The 20,665-nt window shown below is 43.9% G+C and overlaps 1 protein-coding gene across 3 annotated transcripts in view; it reads right to left on the reverse strand.

Annotated features, from left to right (window-relative positions):
• ATP10A (ATPase phospholipid transporting 10A (putative)) overlaps positions 1-20,665 on the reverse strand; it is a 198,367-nt gene that overhangs the window by 45,125 nt on the left and 132,577 nt on the right. For all 3 annotated transcript variants that reach the window (XM_045448925.1, XM_045448926.1, XM_045448924.1), the window contains exon 3: positions 9,549-9,634. In XM_045448925.1, coding sequence (XP_045304881.1) covers positions 9,549-9,634 — 86 coding nt within the window. The remainder of the gene's footprint in view (positions 1-9,548; positions 9,635-20,665) is intronic.

Genomic DNA, 20,665 nt, shown 5'->3' on the forward strand with positions numbered 1-20,665 from the left:
CACAGACATGAATGGCCTTTCCTGAGTGAACGGCCGTTGCATTAGAAGAGGGAGGAAGGCAGGCCAAACTCCAGAAGGATAGCTGAAGAACAAGGGGCAGGAAGACGATAGCCCTATCTTGGTCTTCTGAGAGGAAAAATACTCTCTGAAGGCAAAACAGGCCCAAGGCCAAGCAGCTATGAGGCCTGATTCCAGGAAGACACACCCCATAATGTTGTCCTCAATACCCACTTCTTTGGTATGGGTTGATGTAAGCTCCCTGCCCTGTAATTCATTTGTTGAAGCCCTAACCCCCAGTACCATAGAATGTGACCACATTTGGACACAGAGTCTTTAAAAACGTAATTAAGTTAAAAAAAGATCATACGGATGGGCTCTAACCCCATGACTGGTGCCCTTATAAAGAGAAATTTGGGGGCGCCTGGGTGGCGCAGTCGGTTAAGCGTCCGACTTCAGCCAGGTCACGATCTCGCGGTTCGTGAGTTCGAGCCCCGCGTCGGGCTCTGGGCTGATGGCTCAGAGCCTGGAGCCTGTTTCCGCTTCTGTGTCTCCCTCTCTCTCTGCCCCTCCCCCGTTCATGCTCTGTCTCTCTCTGTCCCAAAAATAAATAAACATTGAAAAAAAAAAATTAAAAAAAAAAAAAAAAGAGAAATTTGGACACAGAGATAGACAAGCATAGAGGTTAAAACCACATGAAGACAGGGAGAAGACAGCCTTCTGCAAGCCAATGAGAAAGGCTTCAGTAGAAACCAATCCTACTGATACTCTGCTCTCAGGTTTCCAGCCTTCAGAAATGTGAGATAATAAATTTCTGTTGTTGGGGTACCTGGGTGGCTCATGTCTTGATCTCAGGGTCCTAAGGTTGAGCGCCATGTTCAGCTTCGTGCTGGACATGGTGCCTCCTTAAAATTTTCTCTCCCTCTCCCTCTGCTCCTCCCCTTGCTTGCGCATGCTTGCTTGCTCTAAAAACAAGCAAACAAACAAACAAATTTATTTCTATTGTTTAAGCTGCCTGGTCTATGGTGACCCTGAGCACACTGACACATCCTTTAACATTTCATCTGAGCCTCTGAGGAAAGCTTTTCTGGTTCAAGTCTCCCGGCATCCCGATGCATCAAACCAATCTCTTCTAAATCAAAACTGCCCCAAAGTACAATGTGATGATGAGACAGCTGTTTGGTGAGAATGTCCTGTGCACTGGGAAGCACCACATGCAGGCTCCTTGGGAAATGGCAGAGTTTAGCTAATTAACAACCTGCCTGGCTGCTCTTTCTCAGGAATTGTAATGTCTCCCTGCCAGCACTGGCTGTTAGTAATGGGTCTTGCACATCAGTCCTCGTTCCTCCCAGCATGTGAAGGTGCTAACAGGACCAGCAACAAATAGCAATCCATTGGTTCAAACACAGAGGTGCAAAGTATACTTGCTGCTGGTGTACTTGTCCAGGGTCACAGGCAGTAGCATGAGAGTTCAGGAACCTTGAACAGCAGCCTGCAGCTCTCTCCCTTCCTCTCTAGGTCACATCACCTCCAGCACTTGGGCTCTCCTGTCTGCTCCATCCCAGATAGTGGTCCACCTTCACCCTGGTCACCATGACCAGCATCCTTGGGTGTCTTTCTTGCCCCCTCCTCCCGCATTTTTACACCCACTCAAACACCAAACCTTAATTTTTCTCTCCTCACTGGATATTTCTTGAATCCACCTCCTTCTTGCTCCCTCTGTACCTCACTACCCTAATTTAGGCTTCCACATTTCTCTGCTTAGAGCCTGCATCACACCCCTTGCTGGCCAGCATGCCACCAGCCTTGGTCCCTCTTATCCATTTCTCACACAGTTACCAAAGCAACCGTTCAGTGTGTCCATCTGAACACTGCATTCTCCTGGGCACATCCTGTGTGAGCTCCTTACTTCCTCATGCTTGATACACATGGCCAGCTGGCTCTGCAACACCTTTAGGGGTCCTTCCCATGCAGGCTTAAGGCTCCAGCCACCTCACATTGCACATCCTTCTACCCACACTGCCTCTCATCCCAGGGTAACCCATTAGCCTGGACAAGTCTGGCCTGTTATCCTGGGCTCATATTTTATAGCCTTCAGGAAGATCATCTGGGTTAAGCTCCCCAGGACCTATAGACAGGAAACTGTGCAGTATTCTTTGATGCCTCTTTGTGTCCACTTCTAAATGTGAGCTCCTCAAATTTTATTCTGTTCTGCAACCCAGATGCCTACCTCAGTGCCTGGGAAATGCGAAGGCTGCCTTGTCCCTGGCCTCAGGTTGGATCCATCCAATGGTGATGTCAAAAGGGCAGGGGAGTGAACACAGGCAAGGGAGGATGGGGAGGTTATTCCCTGGCACCTTTTGGGGAGAGAGCATTGGGCTGGGTATGTCCCTAGACCAGGGCAGTGTGACTCCCCGGGTGACTTCTTGACCTGAGTCCCAGGCGGCCACTCCTTCCCTGGAACCATTGGACTCACAGGGGTGACATTTCAGCTGCTACTAACTCTTGTAGCCGTACTCACTCCTGCTTCAAAGGATCTCCACTTATGTGAATTATCTACGTGTAGAAATAACTCAATTGTGTGTTTTATGCCAACGTTGGACTTTCTTGATATGTAAATATGTCAATTAAAAGTTATCAAGGTAAAATGAAAACTTTCCAGTTTTAATGAGTTCAGTTGGTGCAGTTATAGTTCATCTTAATGCCTGGTTATTGGTAATGAGAACATCTTGGACATAAACCCACACAAAGCTCCATCCAGACACTGGGCAGGAGGGGTGAGGGACCATGAGGGCTCTCCTGTTAGTAATGGTCCTGATATTAAGGACCCAAAGAGAGGCTGAGGGCATACACAAGCTAGCAACTATCCCCACCCCGACTCCCATGAGATAGGTGTGACATTCCTCAGGCACTTCTAGCTGCCCAAGAACAAAGGAAAGGGAAAAACCAATAGTTAACTGATGGAGATCACAATCATGCAGGACAGGAGTCTCCATCAGTTTACAAATGTCTTAGTAAATTACAAGAAAAAGGCAATCTTGGGAATCTCAGTCAGTCAAGCTCTGACTTTGGCTCGGGTCATGATCTTGTGGTGGTTCGTGGGTTTGAGCCCCACATCAGGCTCTATACTCAGAGCCTGGCGTCTGCTTCGGATTCTGTGTCTCCCTCTCTCTCTGTCCCCACCCTCCCCCCCAAAAAACTAAACATTTAAAAAATTGAAAAAGAAAAGAAAAGAAAAGTGAAGAAAAGAAAAAGGCAAATTTATCAATAGCCTAATCTCTAGAAGCCTATAGATTCAGTTTCCTGGAGCCCCAGCATCACCCTCCCCTCCATAATGATGTTGGGGAACAAAGGCAAAAGGAAATGGTACATAGAATTAAATTTCCATGAGGCTCCTGGGTGGCTCAGTCTGTTAAGCCTCCAACTTCAGCCCAGGTCATGATCTCAAGGATTGTGAGTTTGAGTCCTGTGTTGGGCTCTGTGCTGACAGCTCAGAGCCTGGAGCCTGTATCACCCTCTCTTTCTGCCCCTCCCTCACTTGGTCTCTCTCTCTCTCTCTCTCAAAAATAAACATTAAAAAAATTACACAAAAAAATTTCCTTATAATGTGCAGCCCATTGACAAATACTTGAGGCAGGCAGAGTATAACATTTTTCCAGGAACTCCCTACTGTCTTAATGCTAATACTTTACTAGAGGGAAAAACAACCTTAGCTTGACAACAGCTGGGCCTCTGGTATCTTTGGAATCCTCTTTAGTATATGGAAGTCCTTTTGGAGGCTTCTCTTTTGTCTTTACTTCCTCTAACTCCATAGCATATAACCAGTCATTCTTCACAACCCCAGTGCAGCTCTTTCTGCCCATGGGTCCTGTCCCCATGCTTTAATAAAATCACCTTTTTATACCAAAGATGTCTTAAGAATTCTTTCTTGGCCTTCAACTCTGGATCCCCACCACTCCAAAACCACATCACTGATGTCTCCTATAGGGTGACAGTGGTAGTGGAGTGTGTCATCTACAAGGTGGGGATTCTACCCCAACAAGCACGCTCAGGCTCGCAATGGCAAGTTCCCAGCCCTATATGGTCAAATAAGGCTCTGCACCATATAGGGAGGGAGCTCAGAGCTCACTCTGTGGAGGACTCTGGGATAAGAAATAGAACCTGGCTTTTTACAACCTGAAATGGAATTTTAGGCCAGACTAAACCAACCAACCTCTCTGCTTTATTCCTAAGGGTAAGTGAAAATATTTGATTGACTGGTGGCCTCAGAAGTCACCCACCATATGCCATGAAGTTGGCTGAGCACATCTGAGCAGGGTGCCCAGAGCTGCTGGGGCATAGGGCCTCTGAGCTGGTTCCCATTCCCATGGGCCTCTCTGAGCTGCAATGCCTTGGGGCAGGAAGAGGGCAGCCCAAGGGGTAGAGAACAATCAGGATTTGGTTAGTGCTTACAGGAATGTCTTAAACAGTGAGCATTAAAGTACACTGGAATAATGAAGCTCCTAACACTTTTTTTTTTTTTTAACAGCTTGAGATACATTTCACATACCATAAAATTCACTCATTTAAAGTGTATGTGGTTGAGTGTTTTGTTTGTTTTTTGTATATTCAGAGTTGTACAGTTATCACTATCATCTAATTTTAAAACATTTCCATCATCCTAAAAAGAAACCCCAGATCTATTGGCAGTCACTCTCCATGCCCCTTCCACTCCCAAATCATGGCAACCATTAATGCACTTTCTGTCTCTAAATGATGTGGGAAACAAACGCAAAAAGAAAATATAGATAATATTAAATTTCCTTATAACCTATAGCCCAATGACAAATATTTGAGGCAGGTAGAGGATGACATTTCTTCAGGAACTCCCAAATGTCTTAATGCTGTGCTAGAGGGAAAAACAACCTTAGCTAAACAACAGCTAGGCCTCCAGGATCCTCAGTCTTCTTTAGCATATGAAAATCCTTTTGGAAACTTCCCCTGTCTTTATCTCCCCCAACTCCCAAATATATAATCAATTATTCTTCACAACTCCAGCAAAGCTCTTTCTGCCCAAGGGTCCTATCCTCATGCTTTCATAAAACCATCTTTTTGCACTGAACACATCTCAAAAATTCTTTCTTGGCAGTCGGCTCCAAACCCCAACACTTTCCACATCATAAACACATTCCTATTGGAGGCATTTCATACCAGCAGAATCACACACCAAGGCTAACACCTCTCTTATGAAGTGTTCTAATTCACCTCATGCTTCACCCAGATTCTTTCTCTCCATTCTCATGTCAGCCATTGTTATCTCCAGCATTAGGAGGAAGCCACGTTCTGAAATGTGGAATAACTTGCTCAGTCAGTGGGCAAAGCTGGAAGTCAAACTTGGTTCTTCTTGCTGTAAATCCAAGCTTAGGTCTCCAAGTGCAAATAGCTAAAGTTTTAGTTCAGATTGGATGGTCCAAATATGAGTGAAACCTGCTGGTATAAATGGTGGCTAGGCTTGGCCTGATCTCACGGCCAGAGTGAGGCTACAGGGCAGCAGCTGAGTCAAGACTGAAGGAAGGTCACCCTCAGCAGATAATGAAAGCTAGCAAACCAGCAGACTAAGGAACTGGCTGCTGATCGGCTCCATGGGCCTAAACCGCAGATCTACCACCCAAGCTAGTCCCACCCCTGAGCATAAGGACCAATATGGGAACTGAGGTCTCCCTTTTCTCTGCCCCAAACAGGGCACAGTGGTGTGAACAGGCCCCTTCCCTGATGCTCACCTTACCTGTCCTCCTCTCCCCTCACTCTTCCTGAAGCACTTCAGCCTGACTGTGACAGGGCTGCTCATGCTATTTGCACCACAGTCACCAGAGGAAAAAAACTTTTAACTCAGGGTCATCTGTGTCCTACGTCCAGAGGGTGTTGGTCTGCTGAGAGAGAGGCTAGCCACACCCTGACCTTTCTGTAGCCAATCCAAAATGCCTGCCTTGGTGGAAATAGTAAATCATAATTAAACAGCAGTCTAGTATGCAGAGGCCTGAATGTGCAGCACCTAGACTACTGGGATTTGTGTCCAGACTCAGAGGCGAGCCTCAGTGCAGGACAATTTGTTGGAAAAAGTAAGGAGAAAGCATGGCAAAACTAGAGAGTAGAGCAGGGAAAGATTCATGCAGCAGGGAGTTGCCCTTCTTGCATTACTTTCTCAGGAGATGTGCCACCGAGGGCCCTTATATTAGGAATATTTGCTGTAGGCATCAGCCAGAGAAGCCGAGTAAGCCTGGCTGGCCGTGGGGCAGAATGATGTCCACCTAAGTGGCCATCTTCTAAAGAAAGAAGTGTTTGGGGGTGCCGAGTCAGCTAAGGGCAGGGTGTGGAGGCCATGCAGTGCTGGAGGTGAGTTAGGAGCTGCGTGACGTTACCCCTCATTGATCACCAACTCCCCACACTTGCAAGTTACCATGCCCCCATGTAGATCTCCACCAGCCTGGCTTTTTGTTATCTTCTCTTTTCCTACTAAGAGTCCATCCCTTTTCTTTGAAGCTTTCAGCTCTAGCCCTGTTCTTGCTTTTTAAGCCACATTTCTAGAAAGAGTGGTAGAAAAATATAATTCCTCTTCTACCTCCTGCAATCTGGACTCTGCCCCTCTGGGTCTATACTCCAATGGTGTAGCCCTCCCATTTCTTAGGCTGCCTGTGGAGTCTAGCATGCAGATTTTCTCCTGAGTGTCCCTGCTATGCCTCCACCATTGTACCATCCTTGGAACTACATCCCTATCACACCCAAGGACACCTGCTCCTACCTGTGGGGTTATTCTGTATTTATTCCTTTCCTTTTTTCCCTAGCCCTCTGTCCATGTTCCTGGGCCTCTTCTCTGAGTTCATACATGACTTGTAGGTAGAGGGTCTTCAAACCTGACCTTTAGCTCCTACTCCCCTGAAGTCCTGGCCCACTTTTTTTTTCTATCAAAAAATGTCACTGCACCTTATGCACTTGCCGGCCCCTCAAACTCAGGAAATCTCAAAACCCCATTTTCCTTTCTTCTATGGCTTCTCCCAATAAACACACTGAAGACAAATCTCTCTCCCCTGGACACATTTGTGTTTTTGCCTAAATCTCTCTTCTGACTCTTTTATCTCCCTGCTCTAAAGTGTCATCTATAACGGTAATATTAACAACAGCAGCAACAACCACAATAGTTGCAAGTATTTATTAAGCACACTTCTGAAATATTTGTATGTATTAGATTGACTAAAACTTTGCACCAAGGACTTGAGGGGATTCCTGTGATCTTCCCCATTATATGACAAATAAAGTTAAGCAGATTGCCCAAGGTTATCTAGCTAGAAAGTGTGGGCTCCAGAGCCTGCCTGCATCAACACTAAGCTGGACTTGTTTAATAGCCCTATGACAGGAGTGCCTGGGTGGTTCAGCTGGTTTAAGTGTCTGACTCTTGGTTTCAGCTCAGGTAGTGATCTTGTAGTTCATGGGATCTAGGCCCATGTTGGGCTCTGCGTTGACAGTGCAGAGCCTGCTTGGGATTCTCTCTCTTTCTCTCTGTCCCTTCCCCACTCATGCTGTCTCTCAAAATAAAAGTGTTTTTTTCGTGTGTGTGTGTGTGTTTTTTTTTTTGTTTGTTTGTTTTTTAAGCCCTACGACAAAGGTAGTTCCTGGAGGGCAAGACTAAGAGCTGCGGACCTAGGGTTGAATCCATTTCAGTGTTAATCCAACTCAAGTGCAGGCAATAAAAGTATGAACAGTCATGAGAGCACAGGAGCACTGCATCTTTCAGGGGTGTTGGAGGAATCCCACAGAAGAGAAGACAGACTACAAGACGGTCTTTGGTGAAGGATGCCTACTCTTCTTCCTTGGTAGAGTTGGCTCCCCAAAATTACCCATGAACAAGAAGATACATAGAATAGTCTCCCTAGAGGATGTCCTAACACCCTTCAAAATGGTTATTTTAGGGTCTTTGGAAACCCAGCATCTGCTCCATTCAGCTGATGTGGTCCTGGAAATTCACAGTAGTGCTAAGAATAGTGCCATATATGAAGTCCTGGGGACAACGGGTTAAAGGGCCTCTGGCCACAGAGGCTGGAAAAATCCATGGCAGACCAGTTATATGTGAGTAGTTGAGTATTCTCCCCCTAACTTTTACATACTGCATTTTAACATTTTTCTTAACTTTTATCCTCTTTTAGTTGGTTCCTTTAAGGGACGATCTAACATTTTCCAAGTTCTGATCTTCAGGCGTGGATCAGCAATTTCAGTGGGTGACTAGGCCATCTCTTAGCAGCACACACATTTCATTCACCCTTTACTACTTAACACTTTTCATTCATTGATCACCTTGCAGCATGACAGAAAGTCTCCTGAGTGGTGGGCAGGGGCAACAATGCTGGATATGCCAGTGAACACAAAGATTCAAATATACACTGAAAGGTCATGGAAAGGAAGCTCACTTCCATAAAAGAGAGCACCCTGCCTCATCCCCACATGTCTTTGGGGGGCCACTCTGTGCCTGAACCACCAAACAGTGGGCCAACTGGTCACCTCACATCTCAAGCAGGAAAACTGCCAGAGAAAAGGCCCCAAGTTCGTCACACAAGAGGTCTAAGCCTAAGAGCGCAGACTAAGGTCCACAAGGTCAAACATGAAGTCCTCAGGATCTTGCCCACACGTCTCATTTATTCTCTGTGAGGCTGCCCCAACCTGCTCTGGCACCCAACTCAGCAACTCCATGCTGACACTCCCTTTTCTCTCCCATTTTATTTTTCCCCAAGCCAACCAACTACACACACACACACACACACACACACACACACACACACACAATTATTATTATTAAAGTTTCCAAATGAACATGAAAGTAGAGAGACTAGCATATACTTCCCATGTACCCATAGCTCAACCTCAGCAAGCACCCAACATATTTATCCACCTTTTTGCCTTTCCATTTTGGAGCAAGGGATAGAACTATTTGACACAGTATATACTATACTTATGTTTTTGTTTATGGTCTTTTCCCCTAACTAGAACGAAATAAACATGAAGGCAGTTCACAGCATTCCTCTCAGAGTCTTCAACAGGGTCTATCACGCAGCAGATGCTCAAAAAATACTTGGATCAATGACTGAGTACCTAAGTGAATGAATGAATGAGCTTCTACCCAGGCTCCTCTTGTGTGGCCCCTGTGCTTCCATTTAATGGGGCCATGTGTAGTCAACCATACTTCCCTTGTTCCCCTCACCTTTCCAGGGCCAACTAGAGGAAGGAAAAGCAGAAACTACTCATCACAGGCAATGTGGCTAAGTTTCTACTGCTGACAAGATCTTGTAAACAAGTCCCATAAGCAACCAAAGAGGCTCAAGTATGGGCAACATTCCCAAAAGACTACAAAGATGGTAAAGAATATTAAATGCATATTTTAGAACTGTATGCATATACAGATACACATACACACACACACACACACACACACACACGTGTGTGTGTGTGTATATATGTGTGTGTGTATGTACGTGTATATGTTTGTCAAACAGAAGAAAAAGCTCAGGCATATATACAATACTCACATGCAACCACGAAACCTAGTCAGGTCGTTGTTTGGCTTCTCACACTCGATTACACTGGTGAACGTCAAAGGATTGAATTCGGAGACCTAAAATAACAGCATGCATATATTAGAGAAATGGCTTAGACCATTCCATTCTAAAAGGCACTTGCTCTTCTGTATAACATCTATGTAGGGCAGGGAAATTTCATGGAAGGAGTCTGCCCAGTAACCTCTTCAGAATGCCAATACACACACAGCACTTAGCTCATGTTTTCTCATTTTTATACTGAATGATAACCAATCATTGTAGAACTAACAGCGATTAGTAGAACAGTACTGGTAAGTGAGCTGACAGGATTACTGCTCTAATGAAAATAAGAGAACATGAGAAAACAGCAAAGGAAGCCACTAATGATTGAAAGGGATGAATGAGTTTTTTGAAACAGACCAGCACCTTTCAACTTCCAATATAGATTTAGAGAAGCAAATTCCATCTGGAAAATAGGAACTTATAATAAAAGGAGAGTTCCTCAATGTGCACTAAAAATTTTGCACAAATACTTAATGAAAAACATCTAAATATCCAATATGTGGGGCGCCTGGGTGGCTCAGTTGGTTGGGTGTCAGACTTCGGCTCAGGTCATGATGTAACAGTTCATGAGTTCGAGACCCACGTAAGGCTCTGTGCTGACAGTTCTGAGCCTGGAGCCTGCTTTGGATTCTGTGTCTCCCTCTTTCTCTGCCCCTCCCCCGCTTGTGCTCTGTCTCTGTCTCTCTCAAAAATAAACATAAAAAAAATTAAATAACCAATGTGTAAACCCACAATTTCTTTATTATTCCGCTTGATGAAAAAACGACAGCTCACCATAAAGTCTCTCATTGGTAGTTTTGCCACTGATAGATGCAGCAGTGCCATAAAACATACAAACAAATGAGGAGAGGAATGTGGGAAGGAAATGGGGAAAAAGGAGGGAAATACAGGGAATAAGTCTTTTGGATAAGTGACGATAGTTAATGGATTTTTTAAAAATCAGCTCATTGCTCAGGCTTGTCATTCTGTTTTCTCTACCAAGTGTCACAACATGGTAAAAAAATTAACTCTTTGCTCACACAAGTAAATCATCACACAAAAAGTGCAAGTGGTTAAAAATCACAGCAATCACAAATACTGTTAACACCACCCCACGTGATTATTACTCTACCACAACAACATAGTTTCCGACACAGAATACAGCCGTAACAGTAATTACTCAAACATCAGTTCTTACTGTTTTCCAGTGCATCGTGTACATTAAACAGAGAATTCACTAGATAACAGTAGCTTAATTCAATAGATGAAATTAAAATGCCATTTAAAAGGCTCTTCTTGAAGTTTAATTAGCCATCAGCTCTGCTCTTCTTGGACTGAAATGGCCTCTGGCTCTATTTCCAGAGTGAGGCTATGTTTCAAGCTGCCTTGTGTTCATTTAAAGCCATGCAAAGTATCTTGAAGCCAATTGGTTGCCTTTTCCAGGGCAGACATCTGCAGATACAGCATCCAGGATAGCCATGAAGGGACTCAGTTCCACAGCACACAGGATTATTCTTGGCAGACAAGGAGGGTGCACTTAAAATACACTGTCTCTGTTTGTTATTCTTTCTCTCTATGAAAATGTAATGTGAATGGCTCAGAAACGGTAGGACATTTTGTCTCTGGACTTCAGCGCTGCATTCATAATGTTCTATCAATAACCATGTGCCTTGAGGAATGTGCACGTCCAAGGCACAAGTTGCCTGGCTTCATCCACTTCGTCTGGAATTCGGGAGAATTCTGAGGATTTTTAGAACCAGAAGGATCTTCAGAGACTGTTATAATTGAATTGTATAACCACCACACCCCCCTGCCCCACACCCCAGAATTCATATGTTGAGGTCTTAACCCCCCAGAACCTCTGAATGTGACCATGTTTGACACAGGATCTTTAAAGAGATAATTAAGTTAAAATGAGGTCATTAGGGGGAGCCCTAATACAATCTGACTGGTATCCTTATAAGAGGAAATTTGGACACATACAGCAAAGGACAATTATATAAAGATAAAGGGAAGAGATGGCCATCCACAAGCCATGGAGGGGGTGTTCAGAAGAAACCAGCCCTGTGGACTCATTGATCCTAGACTTCCAGCTTCCAGAACTGTGAGAAAGTGAATTTCTGTGGTATAAGCCACTTAGTCTGTGGTATTTTGTTATGGCAGCCCTAGCAAACTAATACAGAGACCATCTTTTGGTTTCTCATTTAAAAAGTGTTTCACATCCAGAGCACACCTTTCAGATGGGAAAATTCTACTTACATTGTTTGTTTCTACGTAAATTGGCAATGTAATAATACCCCATTTAAGAAATATATTTATTTTTCTCTCCATCCACTCACCTATCTGTTTGCTTCATTCCAAACTGGCTTCAAGGTCACACCATAGTCACCATCAGCCAAATTTCTGTCAACCCCGTCCCCTGAAGCATGGACAGACTTAGAGGGCCCCAATCCACCCTTCCATCCTGAACATGCTAACTCCATTTTTTTTTTTTTAAGCAGATACACAGTTGGGGAAGATGAAAAAAATCTGAAAGTGGATGGTAATAATGGTTAGTAAATAAAATTAATGCCACAGAACTGTACACTTAAAAACAGTTAAATGGGGAGTGTTTGCTAAGATGGCGGCGTAGGAGGACGCTGGGCTCACCGCGCGTCCTGCTGATCAATTAGATTCCACCTACACCTGCCTAAATAACCCAGAAAACCGCCAGAGGATTAGCAGAACGGAGTCGCCGGAGCCAAGCGCAGACGAGAGGCCCACGGAAGAGGGTAGGAAGGGTGGCGAGGCTGTGCGCGCTCCACGGACTGGCGGGAGGGAGCCGGGGCGGAGGGGCGGCTCGCCGGCCAAGCAGAGCCCCGGAGTCTGGCCTGCAAAAGCGGAGGGGCCTGACGGACTGTGTTCCGACAGCAAGCGCGACTTAGCGTCTGGGAGGTCATAAGTTAACAGCTCTGCTCGGAAAGCGGGAAGGCTGGAGGACAAAGGGAGGGAGAGCTGCTGAGCCCCCGGACGACAGAGCTCAGTTTGGTGGGGAACAAAGGCGCTCGCCAGCGCCATCTCCCCCGCCCATCCCCCAGCCAAAATCCCAAAGAGAACCAGTTCCTGCCAGGGAACTTCCTCGCTTGCGCAAACACCCAACTCTGTGCTTCTGCGGAGGAGCCAAACCTCCGGCAGCGGATCTGACTCCCTCCCGCTGCCACAGGGCCCCTCCTGAAGTGGATCACCTAAGGAGAAGCGACCTAAGCCTGCCCCTCCTGCCCCAGTGCACCTTGCCTACCCACCCCAGCTAATACGCCAGATCCCCAGCATCACAAGCCTGGCAGTGTGCAAGTAGCCCAAACGGGCCACGCCACCCCACAGTGAATCCCGCCCCTAGGAGAGGGGAAGAGAAGGCACACACCAGTCGGACTGTGGCCCCAGCTGTGGGCCGGGGGCAGACATCAGGTCAGAGTGCGGCCCCGCCCACCAACTCCAGTTATACACCACAGCACAGGGGAAGTGCCCTGCAGGTCCTCACCACGCCAGGGACTATCCAAAATGACCAAGCGGAAGAATTCCCCTCAGAAGAATCTCCAGGAAATAACAACAGCTAATGAGCTGATCAAAAAGGATTTAAATAATATAACAGAGAGTGAATTTAGAATAATAGTCATAAAATTAATCGCCGGGCTTGAAAACAGTATACAGGACAGCAGAGAATCCCTTGCTACAGAGATCAAGGGACTAAGGAACAGTCATGAGGAGCTGAAAAACGCTTTAAATGAAATGCAAAACAAAATGGAGACCACCACAGCTCGGATTGAAGAGGCAGAGGAGAGAATAGGTGAACTAGAAGATAAAGTTATGGAAAAAGAGGAAGCTGAGAGAAAGAGAGATAAAAAAATCCAGGAGTATGAGGGGAAAATTAGAGAACTAAGTGATACACTAAAAAGAAATAATATACGCATAATTGGTATCCCAGAGGAGGAAGAGAGAGGGAAAGGTGCTGAAGGGGTACTTGAAGAAATAATAGCTGAGAACTTCCCTGAACTGGGGAAGGAAAAAGCCATTGAAATCCAAGAGGCACAGAGAACTCCCTTCAGATGGAACCTGAATCGATCTTCTGCACGACATATCATAGTGAAACTGGCAAAATACAAGGATAAAGATAAAATTCTGAAAGCAGCAAGGGGTAAACGTGCCCTCACATATAAAGGGAGACCTATAAGACTCGTGACTGATCTCTCTTTTGAAACTTGGCAGGCCAGAAAGAATTGGCACGAGATTTTCAGTGTGCTAGACAGAAAAAATATGCAGCCGAGAATCCTTTATCCAGCAAGTCTGTCATTTAGAATAGAAGGAGAGATAAAGGTCTTCCCAAACAAACAAAAACTGAAGGAATTTGTCACCACTAAACCAGCCCTACAAGAGATCCTAAGGGGGACCCTGTGAGACAAAATACCAGAGACATCACTACAAGCATAAAACATACAGACATCACAATGACTCTAAACCCATATCTTTCTATAATAACACTGAATGTAAATGGATTAAATGCGCCAACCAAAAGACATAGGGTATCAGAATGGATAAAAAAACAAGACCCATCTATTTGCTGTCTACAAGAGACTCATTTTAGACCTGAGGACACCTTTAGATTGAGAGTGAGGGGATGGAGAACTATTTATCATGCTACTGGAAGCCAAAAGAAAGCTGGAGTAGCCATACTTATATCAGACAAACTAGACTTTAAATTAAAGGCTGTAACAAGAGATGAAGAAGGACATTATATAATAGTTACAGGGTCTATCCATCAGGAAGAGCTAACAATTATAAATGTCTATGCGCCGAATACCGGAGCCCCCAAATATATAAAACAACTACTCATAAACATAAGCAACCTTATTGATAAGAATGTGGTAATTGCAGGGGACTTTAACACCCCACTTACAGAAATGGATAGATCATCTAGACACACGGTCAATAAAGAAACAAGGGCCCTGAATGAGACATTGGATCAGATGGACTTGACAGATATATTTAGAACTCTGCATCCCAAAGCAACAGAATATACTTTCTTCTCGAGTGCACATGGAACATTCTCCAAGATAGATCATATACTGGGTCACAAAACAGCCCTCCATAAGTTTACCAGAATTGAAATTATACCATGCATACTTTCAGACCACAATGCTATGAAGCTTGAAATCAACCACAGAAAAAATTCTGGAAAACCTCCAAAAGCATGGAGGTTAAAGAACACCCTACTAACGAATGAGTGGGTCAACCAGGCAATTAGAGAAGAAATTAAAAAATATATGGAAACAAACGAAAATGAAAATACAACAATCCAAACGCTTTGGGACGCAGCGAAGGCAGTCCTGAGAGGAAAATACATTGCAATCCAGGCCTATCTCAAGAAACAAGAAAAATCCCAAATACAAAATCTAACAGCACACCTAAAGGAAATGGAAGCAGAACAGCAAAGGCAGCCTAAACCCAGCAGAAGAAGAGAAATAATAAAGATCAGAGCAGAAATAAACAATATAGAATCTACAAAAACTGTAGAGCAGATCAACGAAACCAAGAGTTGGTTTTTTGAAAAAATAAACAAAATTGACAAACCTCTAGCCAGGCTTCTCAAAAAGAAAAGGGAGATGACCCAAATAGATAAAATCATGAATGAAAATGGAATTATTACAACCAATCCCTCAGAGATACAAACAATTATCAGGGAATACTATGAAAAATTATATGCCAACAAATTGGACAACCTGGAAGAAATGGACAAATTCCTGAACACCCACACTCTTCCAAAACTCAACCAGGAGGAAATAGAAAGCTTGAACAGACCCATAACCAGCGAAGAAATTGAATCGGTTATTAAAAATCTCCCAACAAATAAGAGTCCAGGACCAGATGGCTTCCCAGGGGAGTTCTACCAGACGTTGAAAGCAGAGATAATACCTATCCTTCTCAAGCTATTCCAAGAAATAGAAAGGGAAGGAAAACTTCCAGACTCATTCTATGAAGCCAGTATTACTTTGATTCCTAAACCAGATAGAGACCCAGTAAAAAAAGAGAACTACAGGCCAATATCCCTGATGAATACGGATGCAAAAATTCTCAATAAGATACTAGCAAATCGAATTCAACGGCATATAAAAAGAATTATTCACCATGATCAAGTGGGATTCATTCCTGGGATGCAGGGCTGGTTCAACATTCGCAAATCAATCAACGTGATACATCACATTAACAAAAAAAAAGAGAAGAACCATATGATCCTGTCAATCGATGCAGAAAAGGCCTTTGACAAAATCCAGCACCCTTTCTTAATAAAAACCCTTGAGAAAGTCGGGATAGAAGGAACATACTTAAAGATCATAAAAGCCATTTATGAAAAGCCCACAGCTAACATCATCCTCAACGGGGAAAAACTGAGAGCTTTTTCCCTGAGATCAGGAACACGACAGGGATGCCCACTCTCACCGCTGTTGTTTAACATAGTGCTGGAAGTTCTAGCATCAGCAATCAGACAACAAAAGGAAATCAAAGGCATCAAAATTGGCAAAGATGAAGTCAAGCTTTCGCTCTTTGCAGATGACATGATATTATACATGGAAAATCCGATAGACTCCACCAAAAGTCTGCTAGAATTGATACATGAATTCAGCAAAGTTGCAGGATACAAAATCAATGTACAGAAATCAGTTGCATTCTTATACACTAACAATGAAGCAACAGAAAGAGAAATAAAGAAACTGATCCCATTCACAATTGCACCAAGAAGCATAAAATACCTAGGAATAAATCTAACCAAAGATGTAAAGGATCTGTATGCTGAAAACTATAGAAAGCTTACAAAGGAAATTGAAGAAGATTTAAAGAAATGGAAAGACATTCCCTGCTCATGGATTGGAAAAATAAATATTGTCAAAATGTCAATACTACCCAAAGCTATCTACACATTCAATGCAATCCCAATCAAAATTGCACCAGCATTCTTCTCGAAACTAGAACAAGCAATCCTAAAATTCATATGGAACCACAAAAGGCCCCGAATAGCCAAAGGAATTTTGAAGAAGAAGACCAAAGCAGGAGGCATCACAATCCCAGACTTTAGCCTCTACTACAAAGCTGTCATCATCAAGACAGCATGGTATTGGCACAAAAACAGACACATAGACCCATGGAATAGAATAGAAACCCCAGAACTAGACTCACAAACGTATGGTCAACTCATCTTTGACAAAGCAGGAAAGAACATCCAATGGAAAAAAGACAGCCTCTTTAACAAATGGTGCTGGGAGAACTGGACAGCAACATGCAGAAGGTTGAAACTAGACCACTTTCTCACACCATTCACAAAAATAAACTCAAAATGGATAAAAGACCTGAATGTGAGACAGGAAACCATCAAAACCTTAGAGGAGAAAGCAGGAAAAGACCTCTCTGACCTCAGCCGTAGCAATCTCTTACTCGACACATCCCCAAAGGCAAGGGAATTAAAAGCAAAAGTGAATTACTGGGACCTTATGAAGATAAAAAGCTTCTGCACAGCAAAGGAAACAACCAACAAAACTAAAAGGCAACCAACGGAATGGGAAAAGATATTTGCAAATGACATATCGGACAAAGGGCTAGTATCCAGAATCTATAAAGAGCTCACCAAACTCCACACCCGAAAAACAAATAACCCAGTGAAGAAATGGGCAGAAAACATGAATAGACACTTTTCTAAAGAAGACATCCGGATGGCCAACAGGCACATGAAAAGATGTTCAGCGTCGCTCCTTATCAGGGAAATACAAATCAAAACCACACTCAGGTATCACCTCACGCCAGTCAGAGTGGCCAAAATGAACAAATCAGGAGACTATAGATGCTGGCGAGGATGTGGAGAAACGGGAACCCTCTTGCACTGTTGGTGGGAATGCAAATTGGTGCAGCCGCTCTGGAAAACAGTGTGGAGGTTCCTCAGAAAATTAAAAATAGACCTACCCTATGACCCAGCAATAGCACTGCTGGGAATTTATCCAAGGGATACAGGAGTACTGATGCATAGGGGCACTTGTACCCCAATGTTCATAGCAGCACTCTCAACAATAGCCAAATTATGGAAAGAGCCTAAATGTCCATCAACTGATGAATGGATAAAGAAATTGTGGTTTATATACACAATGGAATACTACGTGGCAATGAGAAAAAATGAAATATGGCCTTTTGTAGCAACGTGGATGGAACTGGAGAGTGTGATGCTAAGTGAAATAAGCCATACAGAGAAAGACAGATACCATATGGTTTCACTCTTATGTGGACCCTGAGAAACGTAACAGGAACCCGTGGGGGAGGGGGAGGAAAAAAGGAAAAAAAAAAAAAAAAAAAAGAGGTTAGAGTGGGAGAGAGCCAAAGCATAAGAGACTGTTAAAAACTGAGAACAAACTGAGGGTTGATGGGGGGTGGGAGGGAGGAGAGGGTGGGTGATGGGTATGGAGGAGGGCACCTTTTGGGATGAGCACTGGGTGTTTTATGGAAACCAATCTGGACAATAAATTTCATATATTATAAAAAATAAAAAAAAATAAAAAAAAAATAAAATAAAAAAATAAAAAATAAAATAAAAAAAAAACAGTTAAATGGTAAATTGTGTGTTATATTTTTACCATGACAAAAAAAGTTTTTAATTTTTTTAACATTTATTTATTTTTGAGATAGGAAGAGACAGCTCATGAATGGGGGAGGGTCAGAGAGAGGGAGACCAAGAATCTGAAACAGGCTCCAGGCTCTGAGCTGTCAGCACAAAGCCCGATACGGGGCTCGAACTCACGGACCGTGAGATCATGACCTGAGCTGAAGTCGGCTGCTTAACCGACTGAGCCGCCCAGGCGCCCCAAAAAAAGTTTTTAAAAAAGTATATATAAACTGAGAACTGACGGTGAAGAAATGACTTCATCATCAAGTAGAACATAGCCCAGAAACCCAGGGATTTCAATACAAATATAGAAAACATGCATAAGTAATTATTGAGAGCACCACTGTACTATATCACCTGAATCATTGCCACCAATTATAATTTTTTGATAGCTTGTTAAATGCCAGGCCTTGTGCTAAGTGCTATTCACCACCATTCATGACAACACTATGAGATTGCTTTTCATGCTACCTTTAATTTAGGATGGTTAAAGACCATGCACCAGGTCATGCCCAAGGTCAAGAGGTCTTTGAGTAACTGACAGCAGTTCCTCAGCCTCCCAGACATCCAGCTCAGCCGCTGACATCTTGCTGAGACTATCTTGCTTTAACAGGAAAAGATTACATTATGTTTAATAAGCCAAAATGTATACAATTAATTCTACAGAAAATTTCAGGGGCACCTGGGTGGATCAGGTGGTTAAGCTCTTGACTTCTGCTCAAGTCATGATCTCATGGTTTGTGAGTCTGAGCTCCGCACTGGGCTCTGTGCTGACAGTGCAGAGCTGGCTTGGGATCCTCTGCCTCCCCCTCCCCTCTGTCCCTCTCCCCACTCATGCACGTGCTTTCTCACTCTCAAAAATAAACATTAAAAAAATTTTTTTAATTCCACAGAAAATTTCAAAAATATTTAAATATGTCTCTAAGTTTTAATGTTTTTAAAAACATGCTTCATTTAAATATATCCTGGTCTGACTGTCAATATCCACCCCCTTCTCATCAGCAACGCCTGTGGATGTAGAGTTAGCAGAGTTTACCCAAAAATCAGGTCTGGGATTTAGTCCTAGTTCTTCAGCTTAAAAAATGTGAGATTTTTACCAAGGGAATAGAGAGCATTTGGACTTGGATCTCTGAAGTCTCTGGAGCCATATGAATGCACAATTCCACAGAATGCACAGGTGATTCTAATTCACCCTTATGCTTGTGACAGGCTCAGTACTGGGAGGTGCTGCAGATGCATTGTTACCTAGGAGATGCTCTCACACTGGTCAGCCCTCAAACTGAAGCTGCTGGCCCTCTATAGCACCACCACAGCACGCCAAGTATCTTGGGCCAAGTGTAGTTGATGACAACACCCACTGCAGAGCAGACGTGTCCAAACAAGTACTACACTCATACTTTCTCTTGCTATACTCCAAATATCTCTGCAGCTTCTCTGGACAAAGTGATTTGATCTTATGAAAAGGAAGAGACAGGGCAGTAACACAGGAGAGCTCTGTCCTTGAACTTGCAGCAGCCAAGAGCCTTATGCTGCAGCAGCCAAGAGCCTTATGAGCCGAGCCACTCCAGCAGATGGTCCCTCCTTCAGACACCCAGCACCTACCTCCCCCTCAGAGGCACCCCCTCCAGGTAGAACAGGTATCTATGCAGGTACTGTGTCCCCGATCCAACCACATGGAAGAAGCACGATGTCTAACTTAGCAGTGCCCAGACTGTTCACTGAGTGAATGCCTGATTCACAGGGAAGATTCTGCTACCATTCTTGTATTTCACATTTGTGTTAAGTGAATTACTAATAACTATTTAGTAAAAGCCAAAGGACACTTCCTCTATCCTAAAACAAAAGCCATAATGTCTAAAAGGACATCTGTAATCCATTAAAGTAGACACCATTATTTTTTATCTTAAGAGAAGTGAAATGAACCAGTTTATACTGTTTTGAAAACGAGATCAGCTTATGCTTCCAAAGGCCCCACTAGCTCTCCAGATAGAGATTTCAGAGTAAGGCTGTGTCTTGGTCTCTGGAGGACAAGGTCACAGCGAAGCCTGGTAAGAGAATGCACAGAGCCCAGAAATGACCAACAAGACAGAGAAAACACACATGGCTCCTTCTGTCCTCTGCATCTGGGACCCTGTCCAGAAAATGCCCTTTGTGTCACGTGTCAGGATGCCTCCAGTCACAAGAGACTTGGGGTTTCCCCTCTTCCTCCAGCCTCAATATCACCACCCCACATCAGCCTTCAAAGGCTGATCACCCTACACCAGCTGCTGCCTTACAGGATGAAATCCACATCCTAATGCAGTGACCAGACTCTGCTCCAGGTCAGCTGCTGCCCCTCCCAACTCCTATTCCTGTCACATGGGACGTTCTGGAGAGGCCCAGACCTTTCTGC

Source organism: Leopardus geoffroyi, chromosome B3 (genome assembly GCF_018350155.1).
Source record: "Leopardus geoffroyi isolate Oge1 chromosome B3, O.geoffroyi_Oge1_pat1.0, whole genome shotgun sequence".
Classification (NCBI taxonomy): domain Eukaryota; kingdom Metazoa; phylum Chordata; class Mammalia; order Carnivora; family Felidae; genus Leopardus; species Leopardus geoffroyi.